The sequence below is a fragment of the Mobula birostris genome, chromosome 2, assembly GCF_030028105.1.
Source record: "Mobula birostris isolate sMobBir1 chromosome 2, sMobBir1.hap1, whole genome shotgun sequence".
Taxonomy (NCBI): domain Eukaryota; kingdom Metazoa; phylum Chordata; class Chondrichthyes; order Myliobatiformes; family Myliobatidae; genus Mobula; species Mobula birostris.
Window position 1 is genome coordinate 239,768,554 of NC_092371.1, and position 24,202 is coordinate 239,792,755.

At 41.3% G+C, this 24,202-nt stretch overlaps 2 protein-coding genes across 3 annotated transcripts in view; one reads left to right on the forward strand and one right to left on the reverse strand.

The window, feature by feature from the left end:
- Positions 1–4,524, forward strand: part of kpna5 (karyopherin alpha 5 (importin alpha 6)) — a 47,729-nt gene extending 43,205 nt beyond the window's left edge. Inside the window, exon 14 of the mRNA XM_072251634.1 lies at positions 778–4,524. Coding sequence (XP_072107735.1) covers positions 778–965 — 188 coding nt within the window. The 3' untranslated portion in view covers positions 966–4,524. The remainder of the gene's footprint in view (positions 1–777) is intronic.
- The window catches only part of LOC140194151 (protein FAM162B-like), a 50,772-nt gene continuing 30,646 nt past the window's right edge, over positions 4,077–24,202 (reverse strand). For both annotated transcript variants that reach the window (XM_072251636.1, XM_072251635.1), the window contains exons 3-4: positions 8,563–8,671; positions 4,077–6,422 (exon numbers count right to left, since the gene is read on the reverse strand). In XM_072251636.1, coding sequence (XP_072107737.1) covers positions 6,306–6,422; positions 8,563–8,671 — 226 coding nt within the window. In that variant the 3' untranslated portion in view covers positions 4,077–6,305. The remainder of the gene's footprint in view (positions 6,423–8,562; positions 8,672–24,202) is intronic.

Below are 24,202 nucleotides of genomic sequence, written 5' to 3' on the forward strand. Positions count from 1 at the left end.
GATGCTGCCTATCTTGCTGAGTTTCTCCAGCATGCTTGTTCAAAATTCATTCTTTCCTGGGATTGCCAGAGTGAAGATTTGACCCTGAACTTGGTTATTGCTGTCCCTTATAGAGGAAGTACTACTTAATAAAAAATTTTCGGAAATAAATTATGTCTTATGATACTTCTCTGGTTTGGATGTGACAGACCAATTGCATTGCCCATGTTGACTGGAATCCAGTAGAGTGGTCTCTGCTTACAGGACCTCCAGCTGTCCAGTGTAACTTTAACCCTAATCTCTTGAAATGCCCTTAAGAATTAGCAAAGCCCTACTCCTGCTTTTAAATATGACTGGCTTTAGAATTTTAAGTATCTGATATTCAGATATTTAAATGTTAAATGATTTTTAGAAATGTTGAATCAAACTATGAACCAAAATACATGAAGAAATATTAAAGGGAAGTGAAAGGATGCGCAGAAATTTGTATTCTGTTATGCCTCCCAATGCTTTTATCTTCAATCCCCATTGAAATTGGGTGAGTTTGATATCTTGTAAGTCTAACCTGGCAGAGATAAAGTAATATTTAAAAACTGCTGTGATGTATACCGACAAGGTGGGCATTTACCACAGTTTGACAGGCACAATGATTGAATGAACTGGCATATCCGGCCTTTTGAATCTTGATGCGAATTTTGTTTAAAGCCAATGTTAGTGACGTGTGAGATCTGGTTCATGAAAATCGTTTGAAACAATGGTTGCTACTTGTAAATGACAGTGTGATCTCTGTGATTTCAGGGCTGGATAAAATTGAGTTTCTTCAAAGTCATGAAAACCAGGAGATTTATCAGAAAGCCTTTGACCTGATTGAGCATTATTTTGGTATAGAAGAGGAGGACTCGAGCATTGCACCGCAGGTAGATGAGAGCCAACAGCAGTTCATTTTCCAGCAACAAGAGGCCCCGATGGAAGGTTTCCAGTTGTAAATGCATGATTGGAGAAATTGCCCACGATGCCACCATATTCATAACTACAAAATCCTCAGAGCCAAAATTAAAGAAGCTGTTGTAGTTGAGTTTAAAAAAAAAATTAGGAACGTTTTTGAAAGAGCAAAAATGTGTGACAGCTTATGCACTTTTCTATTTGCAGTTTAAGGTGTAATTTAAACTGCGGCTGTTGATTTCATGTTGCATATTTAATGTTCATTTAGGTATCTTGTCATATGATTTGGATCATGCATCTGAATTTCTCTGAAGAAAAGATGTTGGAGTGGCAGATACATCAATATTTAAGCTGAAATTACAGCCATCCAAATAGTTCTATTTCATTTAACTGTTTACAGCCCTAATTTAAGCAGAATACTTATTTATTCTTTGTTTCTAGAGCCTCAAAATACTGTTACAGGGTGTGGTTTCCTTTGTGTTGAATAATGGAATTGAACTCCAAAACTACTTGACCAAAATTCTTTCTAAAGTCCAAAAAGTGTATTCTCTCACTTCCATTAATAAAATGCATGGTTTGAGCAAATTGAACTTATCTCAGCCACTTTCAACACTAGTGTATGTAAGCAGTTTATAGGTACCCCCCTGCTGATAAATCTACCTCTTTAAATTAGGACGCAATTGTTTAAAAGTCATTGACTTAACGTATTTGTTAACAGTACAAGTTAATGTGAAAAACAGTAATTATCAGCATTTGCTAGTTTATATTTCAATATGAAAACCTGTAAATGTATTTATACTTTCTAGAAAAGAAAACTAATAATTGCACTCTGAACAGGAGACTTGAAATTGTAGCACTGCTGACTATACATTATGTTGTTATTTTAATTAGGTGTGTGTAGAATTCCCTGGTAGATTCACCCAATAAGAAATACCTGATCAGAAGCAATATGTGAGCTTTCTCCTCCCCTTCCTCTCTCGTCCTGCTCCCTCTTCCCACTCTTTTGCATTTTCCATCCCCTTGCCTTCCAGGAAAAGTGGATTGAACTGAGGGGAGATGTAATCCTTCACCAATTTGTGAAATTAATTTCTTAAGTATTAACATAAGGTTTTTTGATAACCAGATAAGTGCTGATTACTAATTAATAATGCATAAATGGAACTTCACAACTAAGCTATTTGGTCATGTGATTCACTTCATATTTCCTCTCAAGTAGCACTGCTACTGATGGTCCCTTGAGGTGATATTTCTGTGTACTCCATACAGTTCATTTAAAGAACTAGTTATGTACAAAAATAGTACAGAATAACTTATTTTCATCACTAAATTGGTTAGTAGGTACCTGATATTAAAGTTTTAAAATAATGCTGATTAGAAAATAAGGTCATGTCACCACATTAACATTAAAGAATGGAAATGGTGGCAAAAGTGATCCTTTGGAATCTTTTACTTGTATTCTGCAATTTAAAATCACAGCCACAGTTTCAGATGCTATTTCTTCAGTGTTGCAGCAGCATTAAAAGAAAATTCTTTATCAGATAGTTAGGGCCTGCAATCGAGAACCTTTGGTGTGAAGAATGTTGTACAGTGATTTTGATTTTTTTGTAAAGAAAATTTTGAATTGTGCTCTTGCAGGTTCAGTGTAAATATGCAAACGTCACTACTTTCACAATACTTCCCTACTAAAAATCCATTTTTTAAAATGGGCGACTCCATTGTTTAATGATTCAGAAAACAGTTTTAGTTAAATATTAAGTTAATGACTTAGTTCTATCCTGTACTCAACACAGATTTTGATTTAGAAAATCTCACTATTATGTATTTTATTGATTATCAAAATGTAAAGCTAATTTTTCTGTTGTACCATCTTGGATCTGAAATAGGAAGGAATGGCTTAAACATGATTAATGATATAGCAGATAAGTGCTGAACATGCTAATAGACCACCCTTGTTTTGTTATTTTAAAGGAAGCCCACCTGTCGTAAGTGTGTTATTGGTTATTTACTAATGTTGCCATAAGTAATTCTAAAGAGAAAGGGAACAGATTGTTAATCTGTGTGGTTTGAAAGTATAAAAAAATGCCAAATTTGCATTATAATTAAATGTAACTGCTGTACAGTGGCAAGTGTGTATATAAAGAAATAATTATTTGGAAAAACTTAAAATACTCCTTGCTCCATCACTAAAATACATAGTTCTAATTAGTATTATGTCTGTATTGAAATGAGTTTATTGTAAATGTCCTGATTTCTTTGCATTATATCGTTGTTCACTACAGCTGATGCTTTTCAGTGAAAAGTATCGACTGTAATACATGCCACTTCATTGGTTGAGGGATTTTTTTTTTTAATTACCATTATAGCTGAAAGCTTGAACTCAGCTAAAGTCTTGAAACTTGTAGAACAGCAATACAAAATTGCAGTGTGAAAAACTGTTTTATGCATGACTGTTTCAATAGTTACAGGTCACCAATGCTCCACGTGTAAAGTTGATCACAGTCGTGTCACTGCTTTTTGAAAGATGACTCAGATGTTTCATTTGCACAGTATTTAACATGACCAAATATTAGCTAAAAATCTCAACAGTATTATTTAAAAATATTTTTGCCCCAAGATATTTAACAGTAAACTTCATGAGGAATAAATCTGATAGGGATAAAGCAAAGCATATAAACATTCTATAAAGGGATACTTTCTATTTTGTCTTAACTGAAATGTTCTCTTGCCTCAAATTTATAAAGCTGTTTTTGTTTAGGTCCCTCAGTCAGTATCCCTGCTATAGAATTAAGAAGTCACAATGCAAGTGCTATTTGGCACTAGCCAAATAACAAAAGTAGCACTGTGTTGTAGCTTCTGTTTGCTACATTAGCCACATGAAAAAACACAATGCCTCATTTTTTGAGTTAAACTTTGTATTAGCTCTCATGCTGCATCTTGCAGTACTTATGTTGTCATACAAAATAATGTGAATCTGAAAACTACTAATACTGTGCTAGATGTATCAGCAGACATGTTTAAGCTGCATTTAAGTGACAATTACAATACATATATACTAGCAATAGTTGCATAAATCATAATTTCTAAAGAATTGAAAAACCTGTGCTCTAAATTAACATATCTGCATCATTAAAGCTAATGTTTTTGTGTGTGTGTATATATTTTTTTACAATGACCAGAGCTGTACAATTTGACATGAGTAAATTCATTCTTTATTGGATCTATTTTCTTTCATTTGGAATTACTACTTTCTCTACTGTTGCTGGCAACAGCCTTGGAATCAACAGTCCCAAAATCCTGCTCCCCTTGTTCCGAAACTTTCCCTTCTCCAGTTTGGATTTTTGAAAATTGTGTTTGAATAGAATTAGGAACATTGAGCCAAGATCAGCAAGGGTAAAATACCATGCAGAAGATTTCCAATCTGTTTCGTGCATTTTGTATATGTGCAAAGAATGTTGCATTTTTTCCTTCCACTTTTGGACTGGGGAATAGTTTTCTAGTGAATATCTTGTGAGCGTACACAAGCTAATTGATTATTCAGTTGCATTGAAGTGTATTGGATTTGGAAATATCTGGAAAGCAAAAATAAAAAATCCATTCACATGATTTTGATTTGCTGTTTTAACTCCATTGTTTTCAGTTGTGTGTCTGCTTTTGTGTTATGTTGCTTTAATCTTTTAAAGAAATGCTAAGACTAATGTCTTCAGAGGGACATGGAAATACCAAAAGGTTGTTTGTTATTAGGGAGATTAGGGATTTGAGGAAAAATGGATCAGCCATGATGAAATGGTGGAGCAGACTCGATGGGCCAAATGGCCTAATTCTGCTCCTATATCTTATTGTTGACTTGATCCATGCACTAAAGCAATTTATTTTTAAAAAGAGATTAATTATGCATTTGTAACTGGTTGTCTATCTTTTAGTCTATGAAGAGCCTTTGTACGATATCTTTATTGAATTCTTTTGATATCAGTTACCTTGATTATATGGCAAGTTAATTGCAGTTTTGATTAGTCAGGGCATGAAGGGATATAGGGTGAAGGCAAGAGATTGGGGCTGAGAGGGAAATGGATCACCCATAATGAAATGGCAGAGCAGACTCAATGGGCCAAATGGCCTAATTCTGCTCCTATAATCTTAATAGTCTTTATACAATGGAGTAGCCGGATTTTGCACTAATGTCCCAAACAACAGAGAAAGTAGTTGCCTGGCTTCTGATAGTTCAGGAAGGAGTGATAACTGGAAATATAGGGAGAATCTTGCTCTTGAACTTGGGGGTTGAGTCAGTGGTAAGGAAGGCAAATGCAATGTTAGCGCCCATTTTGAGAAGGCATTTTGAACAGTTCCCTTAAAGGATGAGCTGGCACTGGAGAAAGTCCAGAGGTGTTCACAAGAATGATCCCAGGAATGAAAGGGTATGAGGAGCATTTGATGGCTTTGGCTCTGTACTCACTGAAGTTTAGAGAATGAAGAGGGGAATCTCATTGAAACCTATTGAATGTTGGAAAGCCTAGACAGAGTGGACATGGAGCAGATGTTTCCTCTTGTGGGGGAGTCTACGACTAGAGGGCACAGCCCCAGAATATGAGGATGTCCCTTTAGAACAGAGATGAGGAATTTCTTAGCCAGAGGGTGGTGAATCTGGAATTCATTGAGAGAGATGGCTGGGAAGGCCAAATCATTGGGTATATTTAAGGACGTCAAAGATAATGGATGGGGTTGAGAGGGGTAATGGAATACCAGAGCAGACTTGTGAGGTGAATGGTCTAATTTTGCTCCTGTATCTTATGGTCTTTAATTCCATCATCTTTAATGTGTCATCCAAGGAGTTAACTCCTTTACTGAGTGGATCTATGTTCATAATGCATATTACAGTATGTCTTCATAGGTTATGTGCTCAACTTGTAAAGTAAGGTTTGAATCTATTAATTGTTGCACAACAAAAACTATTTTCTTGGGATTTTGCATTGGTTGTTAATCTCTACATACACTATTTATTCCCAATTGATCCAACCATTATTTTTTTTATAAAAGACTAGAAAAATCTTAAAAATTATAACTGATAGGAACTTTTGTTTTAATCCTGTATTTAAAGAGTATTTGATTTATGGACAGTATATTAGTGAAGGGTTCTTTTAAGATTTGAAAATCTTGAAGGTAAATTTAAAATCATGTGTGGAAGGAAAAAATAGCTATCAAATTAAAATTCACCTCCGTGGATTAGCAGTTTTTTTATGGTGGGGGATAATGTGACAGTATAATATGGCTATAGAATATATAAATGTGGGTTATACATTTAAGTCTTGAGTTAATCATTTTTGGAAGTTTCTACCTTGCATGAATTAAGAACATCTGTATGACTTTTACGGTTTCTTTGCATAAGGTTATCAGGATTTAGCCGCAGAAATGGCCGTTGAGGTTTGCTGCTCCTTTTGAGCTTCTTCTTTCCATTTTGCCTTTTTTGCTTGATTCCAGCTGGCAAGTGATTCGTGTCGTTTAGCAGCCTGGGATATGGAAAGAATGCAAGATGAACAAACGCACAATTCATATTCACTGGAGTAAAAAATAACTGCAGCTGCTGGAAATCTGAAACACAATCACAATGTTGAAAAACCTGGGTTTTCTTTGGAGTGTCGGAGGATGAGGGCAGATCTGAATGAGGTTTATAAGATTGAGGGGCGTGGATAGAGTAGACAGGAAGTATCTTTTTCCCAGAATAGAAATGTCAAATACCAGAGGTTGAGGGGCTGTTTTATTTTTACTGTGTGATGGACGTATGGAATGTGCTGCCTGGTATAGTGGTAGAGGTAAATACCTTAGATAAATGTAAGGAAGATGGAGGGATATGGACATTGCGTAGTTAGGCGAGATTAGTTTGATGGCTTTTTGATTTCCTTTTTAGCTGGTTTGGCACAACATTGTGGGCTGAAAGGCCTGTGCTGTACTGTTCTGTTTTGTTCTATAGATCAGGTAACAGCAAGGAATCAGTTGGTACTGAAGGTCAATGATCCATTATCAGAACTGGTACACAAAACACCGGTGGGGGAGGGGTGAGCACGTTTGAGAGGACACATAGAATATCTGTGTTCAAAGTAAATTTATTATCTAAGTGTATGTCCGGATCTACTACCAGAAATTCATTTTCATATTGGCATTCAACACAAAATGGAATCAGTGCAAAGCTACAGACGTACAAACAACCAATACAAACTGCACATACAAACAAAAATAATACTGAGAACATGAGCTGTAGAGCCCTTGAAAGTGAGTCAGTAGGTTGTGGAATCAGTTCAGAGTTGAGGTGAGTGAAGATGTCCACACTGGGTTCAGGAACCTGTTGGTTGAGGGGGGAAAATTGTTCCTTAGTGAAGACAAGTTCTCAACATAGCCATTAATTCATAATTTAAAAATAAAGAAATGCAAAAAATAAGCGTACACCAGTGGGGAAAGAAATTGTTCAGTGTTTAATTTTCATGATAGCCATCGTGAGAATCTTTAAATCCAACATGTAAATACTATGATTCATCTCCCATAAAGATATGACGGACTGTACATCTATAGAATAGTTTTAAGGATTAGTCCAGAGATGTTTAGTGGGTGTGGAGAAATTCCTTGATTTTTAAACGTAAGCAATTATTTAATTTTTGTTAATTTTTAGCATACATAGGGAGCTTGGGCTCTTTGGAGAGAAGGAGGATGAGAGGAGACATGATAGAGGTGTACAAGATAATAAGAGGAATAGCTAGAGTGGATAGCCAGCGCCTCTTCCCCAGGGCACCACTGCTCAATACAAGGGGACATGGCTTTAAGGTAAGGGGTGGGAAGTTCAAGGGGGATATTAGAGGAAGGTTTTTTACTCAGAGAGTGGTTGGTGCGTGGAATGAGCTGCCTGAGTCAGTGGTGGAGGCAGATACACTAGTGAAGTTTAAGAGACTACTAGACAGGTATATGGAGGAATTTAAGGTGGGGGCTTATATGGGAGGCAGGGTTTGAGGGTCGGCACAACATTGTGGGTCGAAGGGCTTGTAATGTGCTGTACTATTCTATGTTATAAATCTACACATTCTTAATGCCTTTGTACTTGGGTGTACAAAAACGCGAGACCAACCTGAATGTTGCTGTTCAGTAGTTGTCTTCGAAAGGAGTTTGTGTATAAATTTAAAACTGTTTCACCGCTGCCGCAGTGCATGCACATGCGCGCTGAGTGATGGAGTAAATCGAGTAGATAGCATTTAGAATGCGTAATAAACTATATCCAGAAATAGGTATTAAGCACGGTGACGGAATAAGTGCAAACAAGTGAGAAATGAACGTAAAAGATCCTTTAAACTTAGCAGCTTCGACAAAAACAGGAAATTGCTGACTGAACAGAAAATGGGTTACATCCAAGGATGTCTGCAACAAAGACAGTTCCTCGTATTCCATTAAAATTCAGAAATATGATCCAAATTATTTGAAGGATGCCAGGTGAGTTTAGGAAAAATAAGATGTTTAAAAAGGTGGCGGGAAGAGAGAATAATGACGGAAATTTTTGGCTAATCTATTGGCATAAAATGATAAACAGTATAACTTCAGTTCTCCACCAAGATCACCAGAATTTCATGCATAATTCAGCATGCCTATTTTAAACGATGTTTTGCATACCTGTTTTCCAGATGCAATCATAGTAAAGCAGCCCAAAATGGTCAAACCAATCATGATGTAGCAAGTCTTTATTCGAGCCCTGTTTCTCGCAGCATTTAGTATCTGAAATCTAATGAGATCAAAGTGAGACTGTGTGAAATTTACACTGATTCAAAGGAATGCACCGTACTATCTTGAAGTTACTTTTGTAGTTTCCCACCCATCCGAGAACACCACTCTGTGGGTGATCCATTGTCATAACAAGTAAAGAATGTTAGACGCCTGGACATCTCGGTCAATCCAACTGGTATATTACCTACTCGAATGAATGAAACAGAGGCTGTAAGTCATGTGATAATGTGCAGCCTTGCTCATTCTCCAAAAACTACTTAAGTTTATTACTGAATTGGATTTCAACAATTGCAAAACAAGATCTAGACATTGTTGCCACAAGAGGGTGGTAAATGTAGTATTAGACCTTAAGACATAATTACAGAATTATGCCATTCAGCCCATCAAGTCTGTGCTGCCATTTGATCAGGGCTGATACATATTCCCCTCAACCTCTTTCTTCTGCCTTCTCCCCATAATCTTTCATGCCCTTACTAATCAAGAATCTATCAACCTCCACCTTAAATACACCCAATGACTTGGCCTCTACAGCCGCCTGTCACGATGAATTCCGAAAATGCACCACCCACCTCCGGCTAAAGAAATTCCACCTCATCTCCATTGTAAATGGATGTCACTCTATTCTGAGGTTGTGCTCTCTGGTCCTAGACTCCCTCAATCCCCCTCTCAACATCCACTCTAACATTGGATAGTATTCTAGAAGAGACAACTGGTTTTGATAGTATACAGCAGAATTATTTGAGCCAAGTATCTCCTAGACATGATCCAAAGCCATCCCTGTGATGTTTGATTGTGGAGCAGTACATATGCTGCTATTTATCAAAGTTAGCCAATATCGTTTTTCAAGATTACATTGCTATGTTGGCTTCTTATAGACCATAAGATATAGGAGCAGAAGTAGGCCATTTGGCCCATCGAGTCTGCTCCACTATTCAATCATGGGCAGATCCAATTCTTCCAGTCATCCCCACTCCCCTGCTTTCTCCCCATACCCTTTGATGCTCTGGCTAATCAAGAACCTGTCTATCTCTGCCTTAAATACACCCAGTGACTTGGCCTCCACAGTCGCTCGTGGCAACAGATTCCACAGATTTACCACCCTCTGACTAAAGTAATTTCTCCGCATCTCAGTTCTAAATGGACGTCCTTCAATCCTGAAGTCGTGCCCTCGTGTCCTAGAACCACCACTGCCCCCCCCCCCCACCATGGGAAATACTTTGCCATATCTAATCTGTTTAAACCCTTTAACATTCGGAATGTTTCTACGAGATCCCCCCCTTATTCTCCTGAACTCCAGGGAATACAGCCCAAGAGCTGCCAGACGTTCCTCATATGGTAACCCTTTCATTCCTGGAATCATTCTCGTGAATCTTCTCTGAACCCTCTCCAATGGCAGTATATCCTTTCTAAAATAAGGAGCCCAAAATGGCACACAATACTCTAAGTGATTATGGTGTATATATTCTAGCAAATGTATACTTTTAAATGATGCCAGCCATTTAAGTGTGGTAGCAAGTTGCTTTTCTCCATTTTGAATAAAGTCGACAAAGTTGAGATATTCTTTGAGTTAAAGCTTGGATTTAAACCCTATGTGACTCGTGTTTGTGATATTTTTCTTGAATTCAAGGGATTTCCATTTAAGTTCTTTCCTCGCTCATTAATTTTGTAAAAAACTATGAAACTGGCTTCTATTGTTATGGTAGAGTGTCCTATCAACCCAACACTGTAATAATTATGTTAACATTGCCATCTGTCGGAGCAGTGCTGCCAGGATAATCAAGGACACGACCCACCCAGCCAACACACTTTTCATCCCTCTTCCCTCCGGGAGAAGGCTCAGGAGCTTGAAGACTCGTACGGCCAGATTTGGGAACAGCTTCTTTCCAACTGCGATAAGACTGCTGAACGGATCCTGCCCCAGATCTGGGCCGTACCCTTCAAATATCCAGACCTGCCTCTTGGTTTTTTTGCACTTCCTTACTTTCCATTTTTCTATTTTCTATTTATGATTTATAATTTAAATGTTTAATTTTTACTATTTTTAATATTTAATATTTGTAATCCAGGGAGTGGGAAGTGCAGAATCAAATATTGCTGTGAGGATTGTACGTTCTAGTATCAATTGTTTTGGCGACAATGAAGTGTAAAGTACTTGCCAACCAGCTGAAATAGTTTCTTTTCTGATCTACTTCCAAAACCCTTTATAGGGTCATAGACCATATAGCCTCTTTAATCAATAAAGCAGAGCAGTGTCGCCACTTGCTGAGGAGACTGAAGCTCCATTCTAACCAATTTGTACAGGAGCCCCAGCGAGAGTGTCCTGACTAGCTACATCACTGTCTGGTATGAGAACTGCAAAGCATCAGACTGCAAGACCCGACAAAGGATTGAGAGAACTGTTGAGAGGATTATCAGGAGTGCTGCATACACGGGGCCTTAGCATTGCCAATGAACCCTCCCAACTATGCAACAATCTCTTTGGCCCCCTACCATTAGGTGGGAGATACATTAACAATAGGACAAGGACTGTTCGGCTGGCAAACAGCTTCTTCCTCCAGGCTGGGAGACCACCACCACCCAGGTCTCATGTATTAAGTGCCAGAAGCACCATAAGACACAGTACATAATGAATGAATGGTAACTTCAATGTAGATTAAAATTAAATGCTCTTGGCCATCATACAGTAGTGTTCGACTGTTTACTTTTGAACTTGTGTCATAAATGCACCTAATGTTACTTATCAATCTTCTGGAATATATTTTAGTATTTAAGTTACTTGTGCTAATATTACTTCATGTGTTGTGTGAGAGTTAAATCTACTGTGTTGTGCACCTTGGTCGGGAGGAACATTGTTTCATTTGGCCGTATACCTGTGTGCAGTTGAATGACAATAATCGTGAGCTGGATTCCTCAGTCTGTGTATCCTTTTTGCCCATCTGCACTAATCCCTTTGCTCAGATTAATACCTTACTTATTTAGTGTCCTTCTAAATGGCATCCAAAACATGGTAATGTTTTAGAAATAAAATCTTGCCAATCCAATCCTCTATAATTATCTCTCACCTTAAACCAATGCTCTTTTGTTGTTAACTTGCAATGCCAGGGGGAAAAAAAATAACTATCTACCTGATTCATTGCCTCTCTTAATTTTATAATTCTATCACCACCTCATCCCCCTCCCCGTCATTCCAGAGAAAACAAGCCCAGCTTATACAATCTCTTCCCCCTGTTCCCCCGCCACCCCGTGTAATGTCCTACCAGCACAATAATGTCTTTATTATTGCAAACACCAGGAAATTTGAAGATGCTGGAAATTCAATCAACACACATAAAATGCTGGTGGAGCGCAGCAGGCCAGGCAGCATCTATAGGAAGAGGTACAGTGGACGTTTTGGGTCGAGACCCTTTGTCAGGACTAACTGAAAGAAGAGCTAGTAAGAGATTTGAAAGTGGGAGGGGGAGATCCGAAACGATAGGAGAAGACAGGAGGGGGAGGGAGACTGTACCTCTTCCTGTAGATTCTACCTGGCCTGCTGCATTCCACCAGCATTTTGTGTGTGGCATATCTTTATTATACTGTGTTGGGTGGCAGTTGGAGATACCTCTCGACCAAAGGAGGTATAAGGCGCTCCTTCCCTCCGCTAGCCTACAGATCACTCTCGGGGCAGGGCGCAACACCTGCTCAGACCCTGATCAGGGTCACATGAAGCCATGGGAGCAGGTGATGGACGTTTGTATAAGCAGTTGGTACAAGTAAGAGAAAATCTGCAGGTGCTGGAAACCCAAGCAACACACACACACAAAATGCTGCAGGGACACAGCAGGCCAGGCAGCAACTATGGAAAAGAGTAAACAGTCGACCTTTCAGGCCAAGACCATTCATCAGGACTGGTATGTGACCATATTTGGCATAAGGTGCATATCACAAGTCCTGGTTATGTGACCTCTGATGCCAGGCAGACAATCTCTGAAGAGATAATGGCTGGGATCACCTGTCTTGTAAAGACACTCTCAGTCCTGAAAAAGGATCTCTGCTAGAAACATCAGCAATTATTTCCATAGGTGCTGTTGGACCTCTTTTGTAAAGACACTGCCCAAAGAAGGCAACGGCAAACCACTCCTCTGGAAAAACGTGCTAAGAACAATCATGGTTGTGGATAGAGAAAATAATGAAGGGAGAAAAACAGATGGAAGACCATGATGCCCACATCATACAGCATAGCACAGCCTGGCACATAAGGATGATGCATAGAAACATAGAAAATAGGTGCAGGAGTAGGCCATTCGGCCCTTCGAGCCTGCACCGCCATTCAGTATGATCATGGCTGATCATCCAACTCAGAACCCTGTACCAGCCTTCCCTCCATACCCCCTGATCCCTTTAGCCACAAGGGCCATATCTAACTCGCTCTTAAATATAGCCAATGAACTGGCCTCAACTGTTTCCTGTGGCAGAGACTTTCACAGATTCACCACTCGCTGTGTGAAGAAGTTTTTCCTCATCTCGGTCCTAAAAGGCTTCCCCTTTATCCTTAAACTGTGACCCCTCGTTCTGGACTTCCCCAACATCGGGAACAATCTTCCTGCATCTAGCCTGTCCAATCCCTTTAGGATTTTATATGTTTCCATAAGATCCCCCCTCAATCTTCTAAATTTCAACGAATATAAGCCTAGTTGATCCAGTCTTTCATCATATGAAAGTCCTGCCATCCCAGGAATCAATCTGCTGAACCTTCTTTGTACTCCCTCTATGGCAAGGATGTCTTTCCTCAGATTAGGGGACCAAAACTGCACACAATACTCCAGGTGTGGTCTCACCAAGGCCTTGTACAACTGCAGTAGTACCTCCCTGCTCCTGTACTCGAATCCTCTTGCTATGAATGCCAGCATACCATTCGCCTTTTTCACTGCCTGCTGTACCTGCATGCCCACTTTCAATGACTGGTGTATAATGACACCCAGGTCTCATTGCACCTCCCCTTTTCCTAATCAGCCACCATTCAGATAATAATCTGTTTTCCTGTTTTTGCCACCAAAGTGGATAACCTCACATTTATCCACATTAAATTGCATCTGCCATGAATTTGCCCACTCACCTAACCTATCCAAGTCACCCTGCATACTCTTAGCATCCTCCTCACAGCTAACACTGCTGCCCAGCTTCGTGTCATCCGCAAACTTGGAGATGCTGCATTTAATTCCCTCATCCAAGTCATTAATATATATTGTAAACAACTGGGGTCCCAGCACTGAGCCTTGCAGTACCCCACTAGTCACTGCCTGCCATTCTGAAAAGGTTCCGTTTATTCCAACTCTGCTTCCTGTCTGCCAACCAACTCTCTATCCATATCAATAGAGAATTGGTTGGCAGACAGGAAGCAAGGAGTGGGAATAATGTAGCAATCAGAGTTGCACAATTATCAGCCTAACCAAGATTTTATAAAGCTGCAACATAATGGCAAGCTCTTGTACTTTATGCCTGGACCTATGAGGCAGGTAGGCCACATGCCTTCTTCACAAACCAATTGACGTGCGTTGCCAATTTCAGGGAACAATGAACTTGGTCCCTTAACTTGGTTTGCTTTTTAACATTATGCTTTACTGTATATGCCCTAATCCCTTTTTGATCTCTTATTTCAAAATCTATCACCTCACACTTGTCCAATTTGCCAACAGATCTATATACTGCTGTAACCCTAATCTTCCTCACTATCCAAAACATAAAAATTTCTTTTTGTCTTTTAGTCATTTGTATTCCACATACATTTGTAATTCATAACATGTGATCAGAATCAGGGTTAATATCAATGACGTACAGTTTGTTGCAAAAGTTGTCGTCTATGCGGCAGCAGTACATTGTAATATATTGAGAGAGAAAAAACATGGATTACAGTAAGTGTATGTATTTATGTGTGTGTGTGTGTGTGTATATGTGTGTATATACATGGTTAAATTAAATAACAAGTGCAAAAATAGAAATTTTAAGAAGTGATGAGGTAGTGTTCATGGGTTCAATGTCCATTAAGGAATCATGGCAGAGGGGAAGAAGCTGTTCCTGAATCGCTGAGTGTGTGCCTTCAGGCTTCTGTATCTCCTACCTGATGGTAACAAAGAATCCTTCTTTGAATGAAAAGAACCCTAGATTTTCTAATCCATCTTCCTGCCTCTCATTGTGATGGTATCGTGAAGGATCTTTGCTACTTCCTGACCTAGTTATAAGCAATCAGAAATGAATAAATATTTGGTCTTTTCCATAGCTTACAGGCATTATTAATCGAAGACTTGTGATCCAATTGATTTCTGTAATAGTAAATGAATGGACAGATGGAGTTTCTGGCCTGGCTTGCTTGGCAAGCATCGAAAGCAGACAGATTGCAGACCAAGCTCTAATGTTCTGTTACTGAGTGAGATAAAGGCAGGCAAATGCAATTTAATTTGTTTGCAATACAACATTCTAGGATAATTTAGATTTAGTGAGACAGCAGGGTAACAGGCCCTCCAGTCCAGTGAGCCCTCGCCACCCAATTTCACCCATTTGACCAATTGACCTACTAACCCGTACGCCTTTGGAGTGTGGGAGGAAACCCACTCAAGTCAAGTCAAGTTGCTTTTATTGTCATTTCAACCATGTGCTGGTACAGTGCACAGTAAAAACAAAACAATGATCCTCCAGGCCCATGGTGCTACCTGAAACAACACAAAACTACACTAGATTTCAGACCTACATGGGACTACATAAAGTGCACAAAACAGTGCAAGGCAGTACAATAATTAATAAACAAGACAATAGGCACAGTAAAGGACAAATTACAATATAATAATAAATGATGTAAATGTAAATGTAAACAATGTTTTAGCTTTGTCAGAGGAGTACAAACTCCTTACAGTCAGTGACAGAACTGAACCGGGATCGCTGGCCCCATAATAACATTACACTGACTACTACCCTGTGATAGTGCCACACTGCCCACTACCCCATAATAGCATTACACTGACTGCTACCCTGTAATAGTGTTAGATAGGTAGATAGAATAGTACAGCACAGTACAGGCCCTTCGGCCCACAATGTTGTGCCCACCCTCAAACCCTGCCTCCCATATAAGCCCCCCCCTTCAATTCCTCCATTATCCTGTCTAGTTGTCTCTCAAACTTCACTAGTGTATCTGCCTCCACCACTGACTCAGGCAGTGCATTCCACGCACCAACCACTCGCTGAGTAAAAAACCTTCCTCTAATATCCCCCTTGAACTTCCCACCCCTTACCTTAAAGCCATGTCCTCTTGTATTGAGCAGTGGCGCCCTGGGGAAGAGGCGCTGGCTATCCACTCTATCTATTCCTCTTATTATTTTGTACACCTCTATCATGTCTCCTCTCATCCTCCTTCTCTCCAAAGAGTAAAGCCCTAGCTCCCTTAATCTTTGATCATAATGCATACTTTCTAAACCAGGCAGCATCCTGGTAAATCTCCTCTGTACCCTTTCCAATGCTTCCACATCCTTCCTATAGTGAGGTGACCGGAACTGGACACAGTACTCCAAGTGTGGCCTAACCAGAGTTTTATAGAGCTGCATCATTACATCGCGACTCTTAAACTTCGTCCCTCGACTTATGAAAGCTAACACCCCATAAGCTTTCTTAACTACCCTATCCACCTGTGAGGCAACTTTCAGGGATTTGTGGACATGTACCCTGAGATCTCTCTGCTCCTCCACACTACCAAGTATCCTGCCATTTACTTTGTACTCTGCCTTGGAGTTTGTTCTTCAAAAGTGTACCACATCACATGTCTCCGGGTTGAAGTCCATCTGCCACTTCTCAGCCCACTTCTGCATCCTATCAATGTCTCTCTGCAATCTTTGACAATCCTCTACACTATCTACAACACCACCAACCTTTGTGTCATCTGCAAACTTGCCAACCCACCCTTCTACCCCCACATCCAGGTCGTTAATAAAAATCACGAAAAGTAGAGGTCCCAGAACAGATCCTTGTGGGACACCACCAGTCACAATCCTCCAATCTGAATGTACTCCCTCCACCACCTCCCACTTCCTTCTGCAGGCAACCCAATTCTGAATCCACCTGGCCAAATTTCCCTGGATCCCATGCCTTCTAACTTTCTGAATAAGCCTACCGTGTGGAACCTTGTCAAATGCCTTACTAAAATCCATATAGATCACATCCACTGCACTACCCTCATCTATATGCCTGGTCACCTCCTCAAAGAACTCTATCAGGCTTTTTAGACACGATCTGCCCTTCACAAAGCCATGCTGACTGTCCCTGATCAGACCATGATTCTCTAAATGCCTATAGATCCTATCTCTAAGAATCTTTTCCAACAGCTTTCCCACCACAGACGTAAGGCTCACTGGTCTATAATTACCCGGACTATCCCTACTACCTTTTTTGAACAAGGGGACAACATTCGCCTCCCTCCAGTCCTCCGGGACCATTCCCGTGGACAATGAGGACATAAAGATCCTAGCCAGAGGCTCAGCAATCTCTTCTCTCGCCTCATGGAGCAGCCTGGGGAATATTCCGTCAGGCCCTGGGGACTTATCCGTCCTAATATATTTTAACAACTCCAACACCTCCTCTCCCTTAATATCAACATGCTCCAGAACATCAACCTCACTCATATTGTCCTCACCATCATCAAGTTCCCTCTCATTGGTGAATACCGAAGAGAAGTATTCACTGAGGACCTCGCTCACTTCCACAGCCTCCAGGCACATCTTCCCACCTTTATCTCTAATCGGTCCTACCTTCACTCCTGTCAACCTTTTGTTCTTCACATAACTGAAGAATGCCTTGGGGTTTTCCTTTACCCTACTCGCCAAGGCCTTCTCATGCCCCCTTCTTGCTCTTGTCAGCCCCCTAAGCTCCTTTCTTGCTTCCCTATATTCCTCAATAGACCCATCTGATCCTTGCTTCCTAAACCTCATGTATGCTGCCTTCTTCCACCTGACTAGATTTTCCACCTCACTTGTCACCCATGGTTCCTTCACCCTACCATTCTTTATCTTCCTCACCGGGACAAATTTATCCCTAACATCCCGCAAGAGATCTCTAAACATCGACCACATGTCCATAGTACATTTCCCTGCAAAAACATCATCCCAATTCCCACCCGCAAGTTCTAGCCTTACAGCCTCATAATTTGCCTTTCCCCAATTAAAAATTTTCCTGTCCTCTCTGATTCTATCCTTTTCCATAATAATGCTAAAGGCCAGGGAGTGGTGGTTACTGTCCCCCAGATGGTCACCCACTGACAGATCTGTGACCTGACCCAGTTCATTACCTAGTACTAGACCTAGAATGGCATTCCCCCTGGTCGGCCTGTCCACATACTGTGACAGGAATCTGTCCTGGACACACTTAACAAACTCTGCCCCATCTAAACCCTTGGAACTAATCAGGTGCCAATCAATATTAGGGAAGTTAAAGTCACCCATGATAACAACCCTGTTATTTTTGCACCTTTCCAAAATCTGCCTCCCAATCTGCTCCTCTGTATCTCTGCTGCTACCAGGGGGCCTATAGAATACCCCCAATAGAGTAACTGCTCCCTTCCTATTCCTGACTTCCACCCATATTGACTCAAAAGAGGATCCTGCTACATTACCCACCCTTTCTGTAGCTGTAATAGTATCCCTGACCAGTAATGCCACCCCTCCTCCCCTTTTCCCCCCTCTCTATCCCTGTTAAAGCACTGAAATCCTGGAATATTGAGAATCCATTCCTGTCCTGGTGCCAGCCAAGTCTCTGTAAAGCCACTACATCATAATTCCATCTATGTATCCAAGCTCTCAGTTCATCACCTTTGTTCCTGATGCTTCTTTCATTGACGTACACACATTTCAGCCCTTCTACCTTACTGTCTTTACACCATTTATTCTGCTTCTCTTTCCTCAAAGCCTCTCTGTATGTTAGATCTGGCTTTACTCCATGCACTTTTTTCACTGCTCTATCGCTCTGGGTCCCATCCCCCTCACAAATTAGTTTAAACCCTCCCGAACCACGCTAGCAAACCTACCTGCAAGGATATTGCTCCCCCTCGAGTTCAGGTGCGACCCATCCAATCTGTACAAGTCTCCCCTTCCCCAACCACTACCCCGTAACAGCGTTACACTGACCACTATCTGATGGAAAGCCAGACATTCACAGAGAGAACGTGCAAACTCCTTTCAGATGACGCTGGCAATGAACTCTGAGCTCTGATGCCCCGAGATGTCATAGTGTGGTGCTAACCGCTAGCTACACTCTGGTGTAAGATGTACCTGATATAGGATCCCAGCTGACGTACAGGAGCAAGGACATCATGATGAACCTTTATAAAATGCTGGTGTGATTCTCTGGCCTCCATCAGTTAGAGGTGACCAGGGATATTGCATCCTAGCTGCCCGGATACGCGAGCCTGGGCAGTATGATTATGGAGAGGAAGCCCGTGCAGAAAGATTCCCCTCTCCATGCATCTGATAAATCCAAAGGAATGGCTGAGACCGACACAATTTGGTATGAGCAGCATCGCAGGAGTTGCCAGTCAGCATTGAACTCAATGCAGAACTGCCTCAAGGACTCCAGTTCAGGATTTTACCCTTGGAATTTACTTTTGAAGCCTTCCCCATCAGTGGGTTTAGCCACAAGGTTTGAGGTCAGAGTTCCTTCTCCTAGATGAGCTGCCAACCATGGCTGACGAGCCCCATCTGCCCGAAGCAACTGGTTTTAAGGTACCAGTAACCCACCTTTGCCCCTTCTCCTGTCAGTAGAAATTGTTCCACCGGGATTAGTAGCTAAGCCACATATGAAGGCCAGGAGCCTGACTTGCTTGTCAGAGGCTAATTGAGGAACATGTCATTGGGAGCATTTAATAGCTTTAATAGCTTTAATAGGTGGTGGGAGCTTGACCCCAATACCTGCCCCAACCTTAAGGATTACAACTGAAGAAATGTATCCAGTTGTGTATGATACTTGAAGATTAACTGTATGAATTAAGATTTGAGAGGGTCCAGAGAAGGTTCACGAGAATGATCCTGGGCATGAAAGGGTTAATGTAATGGATGAGTCTCGGACCAGAGGGCACAGCCTCAGAATAGAGGTATTCTATTTAGAACAGAAAAGAAGAGGAATTTCTTTACACAGAGTTGGTGAAACTGTGGAATTCATTGCCATTAACCCAATTGTCATTGTGTATATTTAAAGAGGATGATAGGTTCTTGATTATTAAGGTGTGAAAGGTTTTGGGAGAAGAGAGGAAGTTGCAGTTGAAAGCAATAATAAATCAGCTATGATAGAATGGCGGAGCAGACTCAATGGGCTGAATGGCCTAATTCTGCACCTATGTCTTATGGTCTTACGGAAATCAAGTTATTCAAGAGCCAGGGTAGCACAGAGTTTAGCGTGACGCTGTTACAAGTTGGGTGTGTTCCGGAGTTCGGAGTTCATTTCCGGCTCCGTTCTGTACGTCCCCTCCGTGGAATGCATGGGTTTCCTCCGGGTGCTCCAGTTTCCATCCACGGTCCAAAGATGTACCAGGTAGGTTAACTGGTCACTGTAAGTTGTCCCGTGATTAGGTTAGGGTTAATATGGTTTGTTGGGGGTTGCTGGGGCAGCACAGCTCGAAGGGCCAGAAGGGCTACTCAGCGCTGTATCTCTAAATAAATAACAATAAATAAGCTATTAATTAAGATGAAACAAATCTAATCTGCCAGGAGGAAAGTATTTGTTTACACAGTGAGAGAATAGTCGTTGCAATGGCTTCTAGGGTAAAAGCAGAGGTAGATTCAAGTTGTTGTTCAAAAGGGAGCTTGATTGTTACCTAAAGGGAAAGGATCTTCATAAGTTATGCCTTCATAGCTGTGTGTCAGACGTGAGGCCCCACGGAGAACTGTATTGGCTCCCTACCTGTTTCCCCGGTATACCTTGGACTTTATATACAACACTGAGTCATGTCATCTGTAGAATTTCTCTGATGACTCATCAATTGTTGGGTGTATAAAAGGAGGGCGGGAGGATGAATACAGGGCCCTGTTGGAGGACTTGGTCAAAAGGTGCAAGCTGAATCATCTGCAGCTCAACATCAGTAAGACAAGTGAGATGGTGACGGACTTTATGAAGACTAAACCAGCACTGATCCCTGTTACTATTGATGGTGAGGATGTGGATGTGGTGAGGATCTACAAGTACCTGGGGGTGCACCTGGACAACAGACTTGAGTGAAGCACTAACACAGAGGCTGTGTACAAGAACGGCCAGAGTCTCCTCTGCTTCCTGAGGAGACTGAGATCCTTTGGAGTATGCAGGCCTCTCTCTCACATGTTCCACCAGTTTGTTGTCGCCAGTATAATCTCCTGTGTGGTAGTGTGCTGGGACAATAACACAGGTGATGCCAACAGGCTCAATAGACTGATTAGAAAGGCAGGCTCTGTTATAGGAGTCAAACCGGACACACTGGGGGTTGTGGTAGAAACATTGACTGTACTCTTGTCCATAGACGCTGTCTGGTCTGCTGAGTTCCTCCAGCATTTTGTGTGTGTTATTATCACACTCGATCATTTCAAAGCTTCTAATAAGACCAGGACTATCTGACGTAAGTATGACCGAACAAGAGAGCCCATTGGAAATCACACCTACACTCAGTGGCCACTTTATTAGGTACACCTGTACACATGCTCGTTAATGCAAATATCTAATCAGCCAATCATTGGCAGCAACTCAATGCATAAAAACATGCAGACATGGTCCAGTTGTTCTTCAGACCAAACATCAGAATGGGGAAGAAGTGTAATCTAAGTGCCTTTCAGTGTGGAAAGTCTGCTAGTGCCAGACAGGGTGGTTTGAGTATCTCAGAAACTGCTGATCTCCTGGGCTTTTCACACACAGCAGTCTCTAGAGTTTACAGAGAATGGTACAAAAATCATCCAGTGAGTGGCTGTTCTGTGGGAAAAGGCACCTTGTTGATGACAGAGGTCAGTGGAGAATGGCCAGACTAGGGCAAGCTGATGGGAAGGTGACAATAACTCAATAACCTAACAACAGTGGTGTGCAGAAGAGCATCTCTGAACACACAGCACATCGAACCTTGGAGAGGATGGGTTACAGCAGAAAACAACAAACATACACTCTGCGGCCACTTAAATATTAAGTGTAGGATGTACAGTACTGTGGACAAGACAGGCACATATATGTAGCTAGGGTGCCTAAGAGCTTTGAACAATACTGTATACTATGTCTTTCCAGTTACTAACACTTAATACTACTGAGCTAATACAAAGCTAAATACTCTTACTTCTGTTTCCCAACCACCTTTCTAATTTAACCGATGTACAGTACTGTGCAAGGGTCTTCGGCACCCTAGTCACATATATACATGCCTGTGACTTTTGAACAGTTCTGAATATAAAGTGACCACTGAATGTATTATGACAGAAGTTGGAAGATGATTATTGTGGCCTCTAATAGTTACCACACACAAACAGTTTTAATAAATAACATGTGAATCTTCCCTAAACTCTCAAAGGAAATTTTAATTATAAATACAGATGTGAACTCAGTGTCATGACAATAGTTTCCAAATCCCTTGTTTCGACTGCACTCCAGCTGACAGTGATCTAATGGAAACTAAAATGCACAAGAGCATGGACTCGAGGTGGGACACTCGCGACTGGCTCGATTAAAAATATGGAATATCATGACACTGACAGATGCAGTTTTAATGTGTTACTAGAAATACTTGAAGTTGAGTTGTGCACTGACGGAGAAGAATATTTATTTATTCAAAATCAGAATCAGCTTTAATATCACAGGTCTATGTCATGAAATTTGTTAACTTAACGGCAGCAATACAATGCAATACTTGATAATATAGAGAAAAACAAGTAAATCAATTAATGTATATTGGATAGTTAAATTAAAAAGTGCAAAAACAGAAATAATAGTTTTTAAAAAATAAGGTAGTGTTCATGGGCTCAATGTCCATTCAGAAACTGGGTGTCAGAGGGGAAGAATTTGTTCCTTCAGGTTCCTGTACCTCCTCCCTGATGGTAACAATGACAAGAGGGCACATATCCTTGGTGATGGGGGTCTTTAATGATGCTACCTTTTTGACGCATCACTCCTTGAAGGTGTTTTGGATACTACGGAGGTTAGTACCCAAGATGGAGCTGACTAATTTTACAACTTTCTGTAGCTTCTTTCGGTCCTATGCAGTAGTCTCCCCCCACCAGATGGTGATGCAGACTGTCCGAATGCTCTCCACAGTACATCTGTAGAAGTTTGAGTGCTTTGGTTGACAAACCAAATCTCTTCAAACTCCTAATAAACTATAGCCACTGTCTTGCCTTCTTTATAGCTGCATTGATATGTTGGGACCAGGTTAGATCCTCAGAGATCTTGACACCCAGAACTTGAAATTGCTCACTCTCTCCACTTCTGATCCCTTGATGAGGACTGGCTCATGTTCCCTTGTCTTACCCTTTCTGAAGTCCACAATCAGCTCCTTGGTCTTACTGAACATTGACTTCTCAAACTTCTGCTAATGCCCCACCTCCCCCTCGTACCCCATCTGTTATTTATTTATTCATATACACACACATTCTTTCTCTCGCTCTCTCCTTTTTCTCCTCTGTCCCTCTCACCTTTCCCCTTGCCCATCCTCTGGGCTTTCCCCCTTCCTTCTCCATGGGCCTCCTGTCCCATGATCCTCTCATATCCCTTTTGTCAATCACCTGTCTAGCTCTTGGCTCCATCCCTCCCCCTCCTGTCTTCTCCTATCATTTTGAATCTTCCCCTCTCCCTCCCCCTCTCAAATCTCTTACCAGCTCTTCTTTCAGTTAGTCCTGACGAAGGGTCTCGGCCCGAAACGTCGACTGTACCTCTTCCTAGAGATGCTTCCTGGCCTGCTGCGTTCACCAGCAACTTTTATGTGTGTTGCTTGAATTTCCAGCATCTGCAGATCTCCTCGTGTTTGTGGTCTTACTGATGTTGAGTGGAAGGTTGTTGCTGGGACATCGCTCTATATTTATTTATTGAGGTACAGCGCGGAATACGCACTCTCGGCATTTTTGAGCCACACCTCCCAGCAACCCCCGATTTTACCCTAGCCTAATCATGGGACAATTTGCAATGACCAATTAACCTACCAACCGGTAGCCTTTCGACTGTGGGAGGAAACTGGAACGTCCGGAGGAAACCCACACGGTCACAGGGAGAACGTACAAACTCCTCACAGGCAACAGTGGGAATTGAACACCCGTCACTGGTACTATAAAGCAGGGGTCCCCAACCTTTTTTGCATTGCGGACCGGTTTAATATGGACAATATTCTTGCCGACCGGCCGACCGGGGGGGGGGGGGGGGGGGTAGGGTTGCCAACGGACAAGAGTAGCAGTCAAATACCTTTACCCAGAGACTACAATGACCATGAAGCCTTGCGCGGGCACTAGTGCGCATGCGCGTCATGACCTGCCGATTTCTTCCCCCTTCCCTTGAAGCGCTTGAAATGTTGAACGAACTTCCAGTAGAAGTG